The 14895-nt window shown below is 42.2% G+C and overlaps 1 protein-coding gene across 1 annotated transcript; it reads right to left on the reverse strand.

Moving 5' to 3' along the window:
- Window positions 1–10295: 10295 nt before the first annotated feature.
- Window positions 10296–13847, reverse strand: ovca2 (OVCA2 serine hydrolase domain containing). The gene is made up of 2 exons (XM_075487484.1): window positions 13509–13847; window positions 10296–11912 (listed from the first exon to the last, which is right to left on the reverse strand). Exons 1-2 carry the CDS (start codon window positions 13648–13650, stop codon window positions 11389–11391), a joined length of 666 nt encoding a protein of 221 aa, XP_075343599.1. The 5' UTR covers window positions 13651–13847; the 3' UTR covers window positions 10296–11388.
- Window positions 13848–14895: the final 1048 nt, after the last annotated feature.

Here is a 14895-nt window from a genome sequence, read left to right on the forward strand (position 1 = left end):
CCGCACGACGGAAAGTTTGTTTCTCCATATTAAAGAGGATACCATTAAAATGACTTATTACCTTTGTTCTGGACTATGTGAATCATAATTTAGTAGACTTGTCTTTTGAAAGCCGGTGAAAGAGGCGTAAGGAGGTGGACGTGGGTCGTGCAGGAGACAGGTCATAATCCACACCTGGTCTAGTTTGGAGGCGTGCAGGACATTAAGTTTTCTTCTCTTAACCTCGCACTTTGCGTGATTCTGTGCTTTTTCAACTGAAGGGAACAATTCTCCAACGTCCACTTGAGTCCCGTGTCCAAAGTGCGTATTATTTAGAAGAGCTTCGCAGTCGACATACCTACGTATCAGACACGCATCAGCGTGTCAGATACGCTTCTTTACGCACGAGGATCTCCCTCAAATCTCCCTAAGTGTGTGAGTTGAATAGCAATTTCATTACGCACGACTCCCGCCATAAATCTCGTAAGATTTTCGACTTATAGGTTGAATCGGTCTTTGATATTTTGGCTCTTTTTCAACATCTAGAATTATTTTAACATAAATAAAGGAAAATCACGCCGCTGCGTCAAGAATTTAGTGATCTTTAAGCAGCAGCCGCAGTGATTCATCACCTCGTCTAAACATCACGATTAACTAAAAGCTCAACTGGTGACCACATTTAAAATATATACATAGTACATACCTTGATACATATACTATAGGTACCACCTGCAATCTTTCGGACATCATTTGTATCTCCAATAAACAGTCTCCATCGAGAGAGGACGGAAACTCTGAGACTGCTGGAGTCGGAATGAGTGGATTTTTAATAAGGCTTATATCTGTTTGCCTCAGTATATTCATACCACTGGTGAGAAGACTAAAAACTCCGACAGAACAGAGAAAAAAAAACCCGCATAAAACACAGACTTAAACGATATGAAAAACATTGATTTCAACCCCAGTGAGCACCTCTGAAAAGTCAGACTTTTCGCCACACCTTTTACTGCTTGACCTTATCCTAGAGTATAAAAAGATACACAACAAACATACTATTTTCGTTCACCTTTTTTAAGACCGTCTCAGTGATCCAGGCTATACTTTTCCTCCCCTTTTATAAATAGCTCCGCTCCGTTCAATGACGTGGGATACGCACGTACATGTGTAGGTGAATCTTTGAATGAGCCACCCCCCCCCCCCCCCCCCCCCGCGCGCCCCCTACTCCCTTCCCGCCACCACTCCTCCCTCCTACGTTCCCTCTACTAGTTACTACGGGATCTCTATAAAAAGCCTACGGTTGATGGGAGAGCCCGGTCTGTATGGGAAGAGACTTTGGAGAAGAGGGTCGGCGGTGAGCGAAGCGTGGCACAGATTTGCGCTGATAGATTGGAGTGGATGAAGAGATGGAACAGACACGTTTCAACAGCAAAAGTGCCGCAGCCGTGGCCCCGCGGGGAACTTTACTGAGGTAAGTTACATTTTATATTCCTACAGGCTAGATTTTTTTTGTTACTTTAAGAAAACAATTGAACTCGTGATAGAGATTGAATACAAGCAAGAGAGAGGATTTATTAGGACGTCTTCTAAAACCGTCCAAGGCTGCTTTAACTGACATTATTTGCGTCTCCACTTCCCCGGCTGGAAGTTGCTGCAGTGTGACTCATTTTCTCTCCCCCGTGGGCAGCATTCACAGCCTGCAACCTGAAAAATCTCGGATAGCCTAAGAAATACAAACTGCAGGAAGAAAAAGTCACCTCTTTTCTGTCATTATCTGTTTCATTCTCGCAGAGTACAAATATCTAATGAGTGTTGGTTATCAATGTTCACCTGTCACCCAAGTCCCTAATTAGACTGGAGGACGGTGTTTTTGCTGCCACACTTCGGCACCGCTGGATCCTCTGTAGACTCGCTAAGAATAGGATGAGCAAATGCCACTGTGCAATGTACATTGGCACGTGCATGGACCCAGATACGCACACACGGTCTTGTTCCTCAGTGTGTGTGTGTGTTGCTGTGCCTTCTTCACTTTTCTAATGATTTGATTGGGAGTGGGTGGTGGGTGGTGGTGTTGGTAAGGAGAACACGGAGATGGAGGAGTGCTCCTCACCGACTCCTCTAAAATCACTCGTGGCATCGGGAGGTTTCCGGTGATAGTGATGACATTATTGCCATCACTCTCTTCCGGTGTGGCACTATACACTCCTCGCCACCGCCCCCCCGCTTTCACTCCCCCCCCCCCCCCCTCGTGCACTTCCGGTCGGTGTTTCTTTCATTTTTTTTTTAGTCCAAACTCTGTGACGTAGTCAGCCAGTGAAGTCACCCCTGCGTCACTCTTGCGCACTTTGCAGATGATACGCAGTCACCTACTATAACCCTTTTAAAGGCATTGCGCTCACTCAGTGGCGCGCACGCGCACACTGCAGTGTGGTCTTCTAGTGTGCGGGGTACGGGAAGCGCAATGTTAAAGGCGCGTGCACGGATAACAAGAGGGAGGAGTAGGTGGAGCGAGTCAATGAAGCCTCTTGTTCATTCACAAGTCTTTGTTGAGACATATTGTGGCACTGGCTTTGATTAAGGCGCCAATTATCAGTTAGTAAAGCGAGGTTACCTGAAACACTTTAATAACTATTAAGCTATAATAGCTTATTAGATCACAGATGAAGATTTCAATAATATTAATTAATTAATTAATTAATAATAATATTAAAAAATATAAACTGCATTGTTAAGTTTAATATAGAATGCTTTAAACGTTGTGAGGTGCATTTCAAGAACAGCCTAATGCTCAGGCGGTGATGTGTCGTTTTAAGAAAACAAAGAACAAAGTCCAGATCGCAGTTTCTCCCCAGTGCCATGGAAACCAAAGCAGAGCAAGTCACTGCCCGCGCGCTCTGATAAGCCACGGCAGAGTAGGGCGAGAGCTGATTGGTGTACTCGTGAAGTGACGTCATACGCCCGTACCCTCGGGGCTGTCGAACACCGAGACACGTGATGGCAATCGTCACCTCACCACCATCTAGTAGAGAACTCGAGCTGGTTGTTGAAATCTCCGCGCAGAAAAGAGAACAGATGTTAAGAGTTACGTATTTGATGAGGTGAAATAGCACCAGAATTACATTGTGTACATTTCATAAGTCTAAAATAAACCTATACATGAGGCGTTTCTCGCTGCTTAGCTGTCAGGATCTCGACGGGCTTCCTGTTCAGCACCGCGGACAGCTCCAAGTCGGAACGCCGTTGTGTCGCTGTCCCAGCGCTGTGGTGCTGAAACAGAGATGTCAGGAAACCTGTTGGTCTGAGCCTCCAATTAAAAAGAGATGTTTTGCTCATGCAAATATCATATTCATTTGGTGTGTGATACAACAAATATGTTAACTGACAGGAAATTTATAGAGTATAACCTTTCATGTTTATCTGTGCTACACATATTTACTGTACACTTTTCATACAGTCTTAGCTATTTAAGCAACATTAGTTGCCTTAAGTGCTGGTCCCTTTAAATGCATTGCAGTCAGTAAAAGTAAATGTCGAAAACACAGCAGTCTTAGTAAAATGATTGATAAATAGTTTTAAAATCAGCGATGGCTTGTCTGGGGGAGCTTAAAGAGGCCATTGCAGAAGTAATTTAGGCATTCATTATGTTCCCAACTTGATTAAAGGGCCTGGTTGAAACAGTCATTGGTGTCCAACTGGGCATCCAAAAAGGGTTTAATTCTCATCTGAAATGCTCCATGACGTCAAAATAGTCCAAAGCAGTTCAACAGTTGCAACTCTTCATCTCACTTGTTGTTGCTCCACTTCAGTCACTCTTCGTTCTCAGAATATCTCACACACGTGCGTGCATACATACAACTACTAACTAGGTCAGGGACAGGAAAAGAGGGGTAGGATGATGCACGGTGTCATTATTACCAAGAGGTAATTGGTTTAAAAGGTTTTCAAAGCTCTCACATAAAAGGGTGAACTGGATGACTAACATATTTGTAGACATTTTATTAATTTCATTAATAATTTGGTGTGTGGCAGATTTTCCTTTTTCATGACTCAAGTACAATACTATGACTAACTGACTGTGTGATCATTTTTGTAATTTGGTTACTTTTAAAAGATCTTGTATTGAGATGTGAGTTCATAAAACATTCATGGACATTGCAGATGCCCAGTTACTGGTATATATGTGTAATTAATGACCTCATGCGTTAAAAAAAGAACAGTGCTTTTGTTTGTTTTTGTCACTCCAGAAGAAAACAATTGAGTTTGCATTATTTTGTCATGTCGAAAAAGAGGACTAAATTTATATGCATATGCATTTTTTTGCGCGGCATATAAAAGAAGTGAAAACTGTTTTTTTTGTTCCCCTCAAATTGCTGTTTTTAAATGAATATTTATCATAGTAAAAGCAAAGAGAATGTGACAACTAACTTAAACCTCTAAAGAGGAAGAAACTGGTATTAAAGGAAAGTAGTTCTTCACAGCTTTTTATGTGCTCATTGTACTTCTTCCTTGATAATTGTTTGGGTCCCAGGGATTCTGACAGTAATGAGCATCCGCCTTTCAGTCCACCTTTTGGGGACTGTTTGATTCCACTTGTTACAGTGATATTATATCTTCTTCTCTTTTGGCTTGTACAGATTTCCACGAGGGGGGCATCTTTTCTTATTGCCATCTCTCCCCCATCATCCTGCCAGAGCATCAGCACCTTGGCTTTAGACTGCTTACTGCTTATACAGTGTCACAGTACAGTAACAGTCTACAGTCATGGCTACTGAAGCCTGGTAACGCTTCAGACATCACAGTGAGGACAACGTGGATATGCAACAAAAAAAAGCACATAGGAAGTGCGTAGTGCTTTTAAAATGGCTGACTGGATAGCTGGAGCTCACTGCTGTGTGTCAGGGATCTCACTCATGGTGTGTATTTTTTTCTCCTGCTTGGAGAGGAAACCTGTGTGGGCTTGTATTGGGGGAGTCCTACACCCTGTATCTGCGTAACATTCACAATCAAACCAATGAGACCTTGCAGTTTCTAGTTACCATGCCAACTCCAGTTCCTCCTCCACCCTGCTGTCTCCATGGCGACCGTGGCTTTAGATTGTTACTCTAGCAACAGCACCATGGTAACAGTCTACAGCCATGGTCGTTAGGGGCAGATGTCATCAGGAGAAAAGAAAGAGTAATGGCTATATGTTTTTTTTTTTAATTGTATTTAAAATGTAGGAAAGGTGTCTTTCATTCAGCAGCAGAGTTACTAGTTTGACTTCCTCATGTCTGCATGTATGTGTCTGAATCTTGTGATTTTATGTATTTGATATGGTGTTAGGATTCTCTCTGTTGCACACCTAACTGAATCTGTCTGACACACAAAGCATCTTAAGCTTCAGTCAAGTAACGACAAATGTGGACACATGCTGCTTTTCACTTTTCCTTTATTAGGTATAACATGTCCCTTTATGGTTTCATCAGTACAGTACAAAGATGAATGCAAATAGCACATGCTGCACGGATGAGTCAGCCAGCTCCAACACCTGCTCCGCTCTCTGTTTATCAGACAAGAGCTGCCTCACTTCAAAGCAGCACAGCCAGGAGTTCCCAGTGGGCAGCGCTATGACCTGTAGGCAGATGCAAACACACACTGGGTCCTAGGCAGGTGGGCTAACCCACATGTATCCATTCTCACATACAGATACACACACTTTGTAAGCTATCAACAAACACACTCACTCACAGAGCGTGGACTGATGCTTAGTGCAATTTTCCTTCAGCCCAGCTCTGCTATATCCAGACTTATTCTGCCCTCTAGAGGCCAGGACATGCCACTGTCACCAGTTCTCGAAAGATTTAAAAGATTTCCTAAGCAACAAGATGAGAGATAAATGCAATGAATTAAAAATGAAAAAACATTTGCCACCGTGTCTTGTGAATTCTTGCTAACGTAGCTGTCTTTCAGTGTTTCACGATTGATTTACCTTAGTGTGTCACCAGTGGGAAAGATGGTGGGGTTGTTAATGGAAATGAAAAGCTTATGAACAAGAAACATATTACTAAAATGACTCTGGTCAAACAGATTACTTGATACTCATTCAACAGCACACAAAGCATCACAGTGCCATGTTACCATTATTTTTGTTCACTTAAAGCCCTTGAAAATCATTGCTGACATTCTGTTGATTAGATGAGACAACCATACATTTTAAAAAAGGACTTAACAGAGGTATATCTGAATAATAGTCATCCAGTTTCTGCCATGCATCATTCTGAGGTTTTCCAACATATTTACTATGTGCTGATTTATTGAGTCTTGTAAAATAAAAGAAAAGAGAAGGTTGAAGACAGAAGATGTTAGGTAAGTTGTATATCCTCTACCTCCCTGCACCGTAAAAGTTCCTGTGCTGAGAGAAGAACAACAGCACATAAACTCTTACTGTTCAGGGCTGAGAAGTACTTAGATCACCATCACTCTGATGCTAAACATAACTACTTGCCTAACTCTGATATCAACCTAAATTCAATTTGAGCTTTACCTTAAACATGTAGTCACATTAAAATGTAATTATTTCTGTTATTGGGACTTGCTTTTTGCCTTCATGAGGGGAGAAATATCCCCATGACATGACTGTGTATAGATATTTATGTCCCCACATGACAAAGTGGACCCCACGTACACACTCATCAATGTAGTTTGAACCTCATTTAATCAATTTTGAAATCAATTTGAAAACACTTTTGGAGTTACAGCATACAGAGGCTCAAAGTCAATATAAATACAGTTATTACAGGGCAAATTATCAATATCAGTCGTAGCACTCTCTAAACCTCAACCCCCTGCAAGTCTGAATGATTGGGAACAATTTTCAGAGTTGAGTTGTCTTAGTTTGTTTGTTTTAACACCTTTACAAAGAGTACTGAACCATGCAAGCACAGATAAGCTCCTTGATGGTGTTTTGTGCTGCTCCTTTTCACCCTCCAGTCCTCCTAGTACAGGCTCTTAAACCAAATCAGATTGCGCAAGAGCATTCACATGTTTTGGAGACATGTGAGCCATGACTTGGCTCTCCTGCTTCCACCACAGTCCTCCTCCATAGTCATGATGACTAATATTTACCCCAGTATTGTCAGTCAGGCACCTATGAGGACAGCCAAACCACAACTGTCCTTGCCAGGGCTGTGCCATGGCCTAGAAAACAGTCCAGTAGAGCAGAACTGCACACAACCGACCACTGGTGACATCTCACATCAAACGGCCGCTGCCCTAACTTAAGACGGCTTCAGCTGTGTCCTGAATTCACCTCTGTGCCTCCTCTGGCAAAAATGTACTCAAACAGAACCTCTGAACATGTTTACATCCGGTGTTATAATCCCAGTTTTAACCAGATACATGCAGGCTGAGCAGCATGAGGGAATCAGTCACAGACCAGATTTACTGTGGCTAACGATCAAATATGTGACTGAGTATTTGTGGGTAGCTTACCAGGTGACAGGACTATACAGCCATTAAACACATAAATCACAGTGTCTGACATCTGTAATTTTCCAGAAGTGAAACATTTCGTTGACATGTCGTCACAATTCTGGACGCCTCACCGGATCAGGACAACAACCAGAAAGGTTCTTGGCTCCGGCAAAAGTACACGCTGTCCACGAAAACAAGAAAACCACAAAGAAGAGGAAAACCAGAAGTATGTGAGTGTGAAAGTGGGGAATAACAAATGATATATTTGAATAACGAATTGCACCCATATGGAGGAAAAGGAAATATGCAGAAACACACCCACACATAAACACTCGCTGACTGTTTGGGCCCAGATATCACGCAATGAACATTTCTAAATGGTGCAGTTTCCTGTTGGTAGCTGACATCAGCTGACTTCACTTGGCTTTTCTGATCTGCAAATAGCAATTCAAATGACAACTCTAAATATACCCCCTGCTGTTCCCTCTTTCATTTGTCAACACACTTCATATGTGCCAAGCACACTGCATATCTAACCAGCACAACCTCACAGCATGAGGCCACTTCTTCTATGTAAACCATGCCGGCAGGCATGCACACCAATTGACAACAAAGCCCACTCATCCACACAAACAGAGGGCAAACCTCTGTTATATCACATTATCGGGAGCAGCGTATCAATAACTCAAATCAAAAGCAACCATTTCATAAAAACCAAAGCCCTGCAACAATCCCACTTTCTTCACCATCCTCTCTTTGTGGAGTTCAGAGCAATGCAGATTGTGATGATGGTGAAAAATAAAAACAAAGGTGAGTAGCTGCAAAAAAACATTTATGTAACTCCAAAAGTTGTACGCCAGGTTGTAAAATCTCAGATCCTCTGCCGAATATGTTGTAAACACAGATTATCCAGGGCCCAGCTGTCAGAAGCGGAGCCTGTAAATATAATCACAGTTGGTCAACTTGTTCTGGGCGAGCCTGGTCCATGGGATGACCAGGCTCTTTGGAGTTTAAGTGCAAGTCTTATATAGACCCACGCTCCACGTGGCCCCTCCCTTCCTTCCGTCTCCCATAACAACAAACGCTCCAAAATCAAAATAGAGCCCATCTGCACTCTGACACACCCCTCTGCCCCTTTCTCCATCCCCCACGCTCCACCAGAGGAAAGAGGGAAAAAGTGATACTTCAACCAGGGACCAAACTTGAATGTGCCCTCACTCTCCCGTTTGAACGGCAGAAGCCGGGTGGGGAGGGAGGGGGGGGTGTAGCTCCACCCTCGTGTCTCTGTGTCTCTCATTCCATTATTTCCCGGTTGTTGTGCAACTGGAGGAATGGATTCCTGAGAAGAGAGTCACGGCTCTGTTGTAAAACTTACTGGCAAGAGCGAACCTCTGTGTTTTTCTTTTACTGTTTCCCTTGCTCCCTCACTCGCTCCGTTCGACTCTAACTTGTTATCAAAACCATGTGTATGAGCGTGTGTGTGCACGAGAGCGTTGCGAGGTCTTCGAGGGACACAAGGGCCACAGGGGAACACAGGAGAGGATGAATTTTGAGGGCTGCGATGCTGAAAGAAGCCCACATGTGAGCAGCTGTCGGAGCTCATCAGACACGAAAAGAGGTGAAAAGTTATGATCATAACACAGACTAATTGCGAGAGCAAGAGTGGATTTTTACAAGGGGAAGTCGATGCTGAGTATAAGCTGCGTTATTGTGGAATTTCATCTCAGCAGAGCAATTAAAGAGGCCACAGTTGTCTCAGCTCTTGGAACGAGATGGGATTTTTTGAGAAACCCAGACAAACAAATGTCCATGCCATGAATGCAGCAGCCATGTGACTGTTGAGCCAAACGCTGATGACACACAGGATGTGGAGGGGAGGAGGATGTCGAGGAGGGTTCGGGGCAAGGTAGAGTCTGGTGGGAGATGAAAGAAAAAAAAAGGGGAAGGGGTAGAGAGGAAGCGAAAAAAAGAGAGAAGGCGAGCACACATCTGGAAACAATTGATCGAGCAGCGCCTGACATGCACATGCTTCAGCTACAAAGGAACAACATGTACTTGAACCCGGCACATTTGAGCCCGCATGCATAAACCTGTCCACGTTACCCACATGTGAGGTAACACCATTGTTCGTCCCTAAAAAAACAAATCGGCCAACACGATTCCTCCTGCGCCTCACGCGCTGTGCTGCTGGACAGACCGAACCCCGCAGTGGCGTGCGAAGACGACGCTCCTTGAAAACGTTGTTAATGTGTGACAGAGGGAGCTTGCATCATTTCACAGCAGTCACAACACTGCAGAAGGAAAACTAAGTTTGCGAAGCTATGTTCAAATGGTGCAGGAGCTTATTGAATAAAGTTTTCCACTGTGACTGCGATTGAAAATTCTTGTCATAACTTTCCACAATCCTGGTGGAGTGCTCCCAGAACCTTAAAAAATGTCAGGCCTCTGCTGGTGTAATGTGGTTTTTATAAACAGGAGAACTGTTTTTCAGCTTCTCCTCCTAAGAGTACCGCAAGGGAATTTTTTGTTGTCAAAGACACAAACTCACGCAGCCGTTTCTAAAAATGTCACAAGGCCGTTCAGAATGTAGATGTTAGGCAACAGTAGACAAGTTTCCACTTCTGAAAACTAAAGAAGTTTTATTTATTTTTTTTAACAACTTAAGTAATATGATCTGTTTACATGCGATGCCAGCAACATATTTTGGAAAAATTGATACAGGGGCATGCTTGCAACTTTGTTGCATCAGCTCTTTATTTACCAAGAAGTATCATCATGCAGAACAGATGAGAGCAGTTGCTGTAGCTTCAAAAATGATTCCCAACTCGCTCGAACTTCTAAAGGACTAATGAATTGTACTTGTTGAATAATTTGCATTTTAATTTATTTGGTTTTTATTTCCATTTTACACAGTGCATCGTCTCTTTTTAGAAACTTGGCTGTGATATGTCTAACTTGGTGGTGGTGGTGGTCAAAGTAATTAATGAATTCTATGAAAGGTAAGTGACTCTTTTGATCAAGGTTCAACAAAAAAACAAAACAAAAAAAAAACATCAAATGTCAGGAAACCTGGTGGGGAGCTGCAGCTTGGTCAAACAAAGAACACGCTGGATTTAGGTTTAGGTTGTATGTAGGCATGAAGGATGTGTGCTCCTTTCACAAGTTGTGTTGTCCTTTACGGATGTATTTAGAGGCCTCTGTGAGCATCAAAGAGCTTCTCGTTTCATCTTCCAGTGACTCAAATGCTCTTGACTGATGAATCAGAATGAGAGAAAATAAGGCAGTTAAATCAGTTAAATAATTATAAATAAATATGATTACAATGAATTGAATTCCAATTGGCTTGAATTGGACTTTTTTATCTAAGTGCCTTGAGATGACATTTGTTGTATTTGGCGCTACTATGTAAATAAAAATGAATTGAATTGAAAATTGAAAATCTTCTTCCCCACGACTTAGGTTACAGAAACACACACACACAGAAAAAAAGATTATGCAGCCAGGAGAAAACTACAAGATTTCTGTCAACAACACGACTTTTCTCACTCGAAAGGAGAAGTTTTTACCTCCAGGTCACGCAGCATCAAAAGCCATAATATATATTGTATGTCACATCTTTGCAAAAGTTCTACACTTTGGCGATAAATTCCCACTGAACACTGCAGTAAAAACTCAGTTCACAAAAAGACAAGAAAACTTTAAGCTATCTTATGTATTGTTTGGTACGTGACATTTTTCCCTGAGAAGAATGACATTCATTACGTTATTTTGGCTGGGTCAGATAAGAGCAGGAAAAAAACAAAAAAAACCTCATACATTCAGAGCACAAAAATCTTAAATCAGTATTTTAACCCGGTGTGAATTTTAATACAAGTGGTGTCATATTATAAACTTTAAACCACCACTGTATCTAAGTGCTCGAGTCTTAACTCTGGAGTAGCTTCGGACTGAATTTCTGCGTCACTGGAACCTCTTCAGAAAGTCCTGATACGTTTGCCTGTGAGCAGATGCAGCAGGAACAAAGTGGCCTCCAGGATGCGTGAGGACCTGAGTGTCCTGGAAGGAGGGGAGGAGTTCCCTGCTCATGTCGTCGGGGATGACTCTGTCTTCCAGTCCAAACACATGCAGAGCCGGAATCTGGAGTGGCGCGCTGTAGAACCTTTGGTGTTCCTTACATGCGCTGCGGAAACCAGCGACGAGAATGGCAAAGCGGAAGCTGAACTCCGGTTCCAGTCTCTGCTCCTGAAGGGAACACAGCATGGCCACAAAAGCTGCTCCCTGACTAAAACCCAGGATGCCGTCAAACGGACCTTGGACCGCCACGGCTTCCCTTACAGCCGACACGCTCTCATCGAGGCCCAGGCTCTCATCGCACAGCTGCTGGGCGCTGAAACTCCGAGCCTGGATGTCGGAAAACCACCAGCCCCTCGGGTCCTCGTCTCCTCCGGCCGCGGGGACTGAATCGTTCTCGTTGCCTGGAATACCTGAAAGGACAGAAGAAGGAGGAAGTGTTTGCTGTGCTTTGCTGAAATATCTCAAAAATTCAAAGAAAGGCAACTCGGATGAGACAAAAAAAAAAGACGACTTCCTTTCTTTTCCAGCATTTTTAAAATGTATTTAAAATCCGTGGATGGGTGGATGGATGGTATTAGAATGGTTTTCCAGAAGCAAGAGTTAGGTTATGTTATTCTTGCAGACAGTTAAAAATAATATCATTAATAGCTATAAGTAATTTATTACACGACTACACCATTCAACGCGACTCAAAAGTTCCACTTCACTACATGTTGGAGGTAAATGTTGCACTTTCTACTTATTCATTTTAATGACCAGTTATGTCTGAATAGAGTCCAGCCATGACTGGATACTTTTAACGGATGCTTGGGCATCGTATCTGATAAACTAGTTAGTGACACACAGTTAAGACACCTTCACTGCTTGACTTTGCATCACCTTCTGTTCAGCAGTAATGCGTACTCTGCCAGGATGACTTTTTCTGCATCAGGTTGTGTGGAAACCTGATTCATCAAAGTGCTTCAATCAACATATAAACAACCCAAACATGACCAGGAAGATTATAGAATGACAATAAAACACAACAGAAAACAGAGGCAGAGCACGTCTGGGTGAATGAGTGCCTATTGTATCGTTTGGCTCCACTAAATGTCACGTGGTTTCACTACGTCAGGGGTGTCAAACTCAATTGCACAGGGGGCCAAAATTCAAAACACACTTTAGTTTGTGGGCCAAACAGAATAAACATTTATTGAACACACTAAAACTAAATGTTTTTTTAACATAAATATGAATAAAAACAGACAGGAATGTTATTCTGGAATAAATAAACTTAAACTTTAAATAACTTAAAATATCTTGCTCTCCATTAAAATATATCCTCTAAAAATTACACAAGTTAGAAATATGAACATGCTGCAAAAAACGCCTGGAAACAAATAAATAAAAATTGTGACAGTGCTTGTGCTTTAAGTAAATATTGAAATAACAAATCAAAACATTTGAATTTCTTTGCTTTTATGTCATTTTATATAAAAAAATATTAAATTTTAAATATCCCAAATGATTTTACTCTCCATAAAAATATCTCCTGTCAAAATTATACAAGTTAGAAATATGAACATGCTGCAAAACAAAACAAAACCTGGAAATGTAAATAAAATTTATGCTTTTTCAGCAATAACAAATCAAAACATTCAGTTTTCTTTGCTCTTATGCCATTTTATCAGAGCTGGATGCTTGGCATCTTTTTTTGGCAGCAAGTTCGCCTTATGGGATCTGTAGTTTATTGTGTTACCAGCGCTTCATATTAGTAACAATAATATAAAATGATCTCGCTGGGTTTGACACCTATGCACTACGTGATCAAATGACCCGAACGCCAATAAATCCAAGATAAAAAGTAAAAGATCTGAATCTGGCGCTTTAGAGGCAATCATGGTGATGAGGACAACACTGTTTAGTCTTAATACTGTAACATCTTGTATGCCACTTTAAAACAGGAGCTACTTGGAGGTCTGCATAAAGTTTTCAGATCCCCAAACCTGTGGTAGAAATTAGCCCACCTTGCTTCACAGGGAGCGGTGCACTCATGTAAACGAGCTCCACTTGTTTCTTCAGCAGCTTCCGAAGAGCTCCCGTCTTCTCGCGGAACGAGCTTCCGTTCTGACGGTAACCGTGGATACACAGAACCCGGAGAGGCGCCATGAAGAAAGTTAGCCGAGCTACCTCTGCTAAATGTAAGCGAGTATGGAAGAATGATAAGTCGCTGTCACCGACCACACCACTTTATCCGGCCAGTTAGACACACGACAGATACTCCCCAAAGACAATAAATGAGTTAGTCTGCTTAGTTCCCGAAACGTATCATGTGTTAAAGCGGCTGCAGTGCTCCTGGGGTCAACCGGAAGGAGGAAGAAGTACTTCCGTTCCTTTATGTCAAAGTAAAACTCCAAACTGTAAAAACAGTGCCCATACTGTGGCGTGATCTTTGTGCCACCAGGTTGAGCGCGCAGTGACACTGATTTGAGGGCACAGATCTATCTGAAGGAACAATAATTTTAGGCGTGTGCGTATGAATCTCACACACGCTCGCTCATAGGTGCTCGGACACGTGCTCAACTCTGACAAACTGCTCGCTCGAACGGCTCTGCTCGCGCTCGGCTCTGTCTCTGCGCTTGTTATATGTAAATGAGCCACGCCACCAGCCAATCAGTGCAGACTCAATTGAACTTCTACCATCACCCTAAAGGAATTAGACTAGATGTTATATTTTTTTGTCAAACCAGTAACCATTACAGATTAAACCAATAACACAATTGATCAGTTTAAAGTTTAAAAGTTTAAAAAAAAACCACTGTGGGTCAGCTGCTATAGTTCATAACTTACTAGGTAAAAACAACCACTTCAATACTTCAAACATTTAATTTCCTAAGCTGGTGTAGTTTTATTTTTCTACCGTTTTAGATTTTGATCAAATCAAATTTATTTGTAGCGCATTTCATGTACAAAACAATTATTTTCATTAAATAAAAGCATTGCAGCAGGGAGTGGAAGAAACATTAAAAACACATAAAAGAATATAAAGAGAAACAAATAAAAAAGTTGATATTAGGTTTCTTTCTCTAAAATATTTGTGACACCCTACAACAGTAATCAGTAGGCTAACTAGCTAGCAGATTGTAGATAGCAGAGAGATAGCAGAGAGATAGCAGAGAGATAGAGCCGAGCGCGAGCAGAGTGCCGTTTGAGCGAGCAGTTTGTCAGAGTTGAGCGCGTGTCCGAGCACCTATGAGCGAGCGTGTGTGAGATTCATACGCACACGCCTAAAATTATTGTTCCTTCAGATAGATCTGTGCCCTCAAATCAGTGTCACTGCGCGCTCAACCTGGTGGCACAAAGATCACGCCATAAGATAAGTGCAACCGGTGAGCAGCGCTTTAAACAAAGCAC

This window comes from Odontesthes bonariensis, chromosome 16, assembly GCF_027942865.1.
Source record: "Odontesthes bonariensis isolate fOdoBon6 chromosome 16, fOdoBon6.hap1, whole genome shotgun sequence".
NCBI lineage: Eukaryota > Metazoa > Chordata > Actinopteri > Atheriniformes > Atherinopsidae > Odontesthes > Odontesthes bonariensis.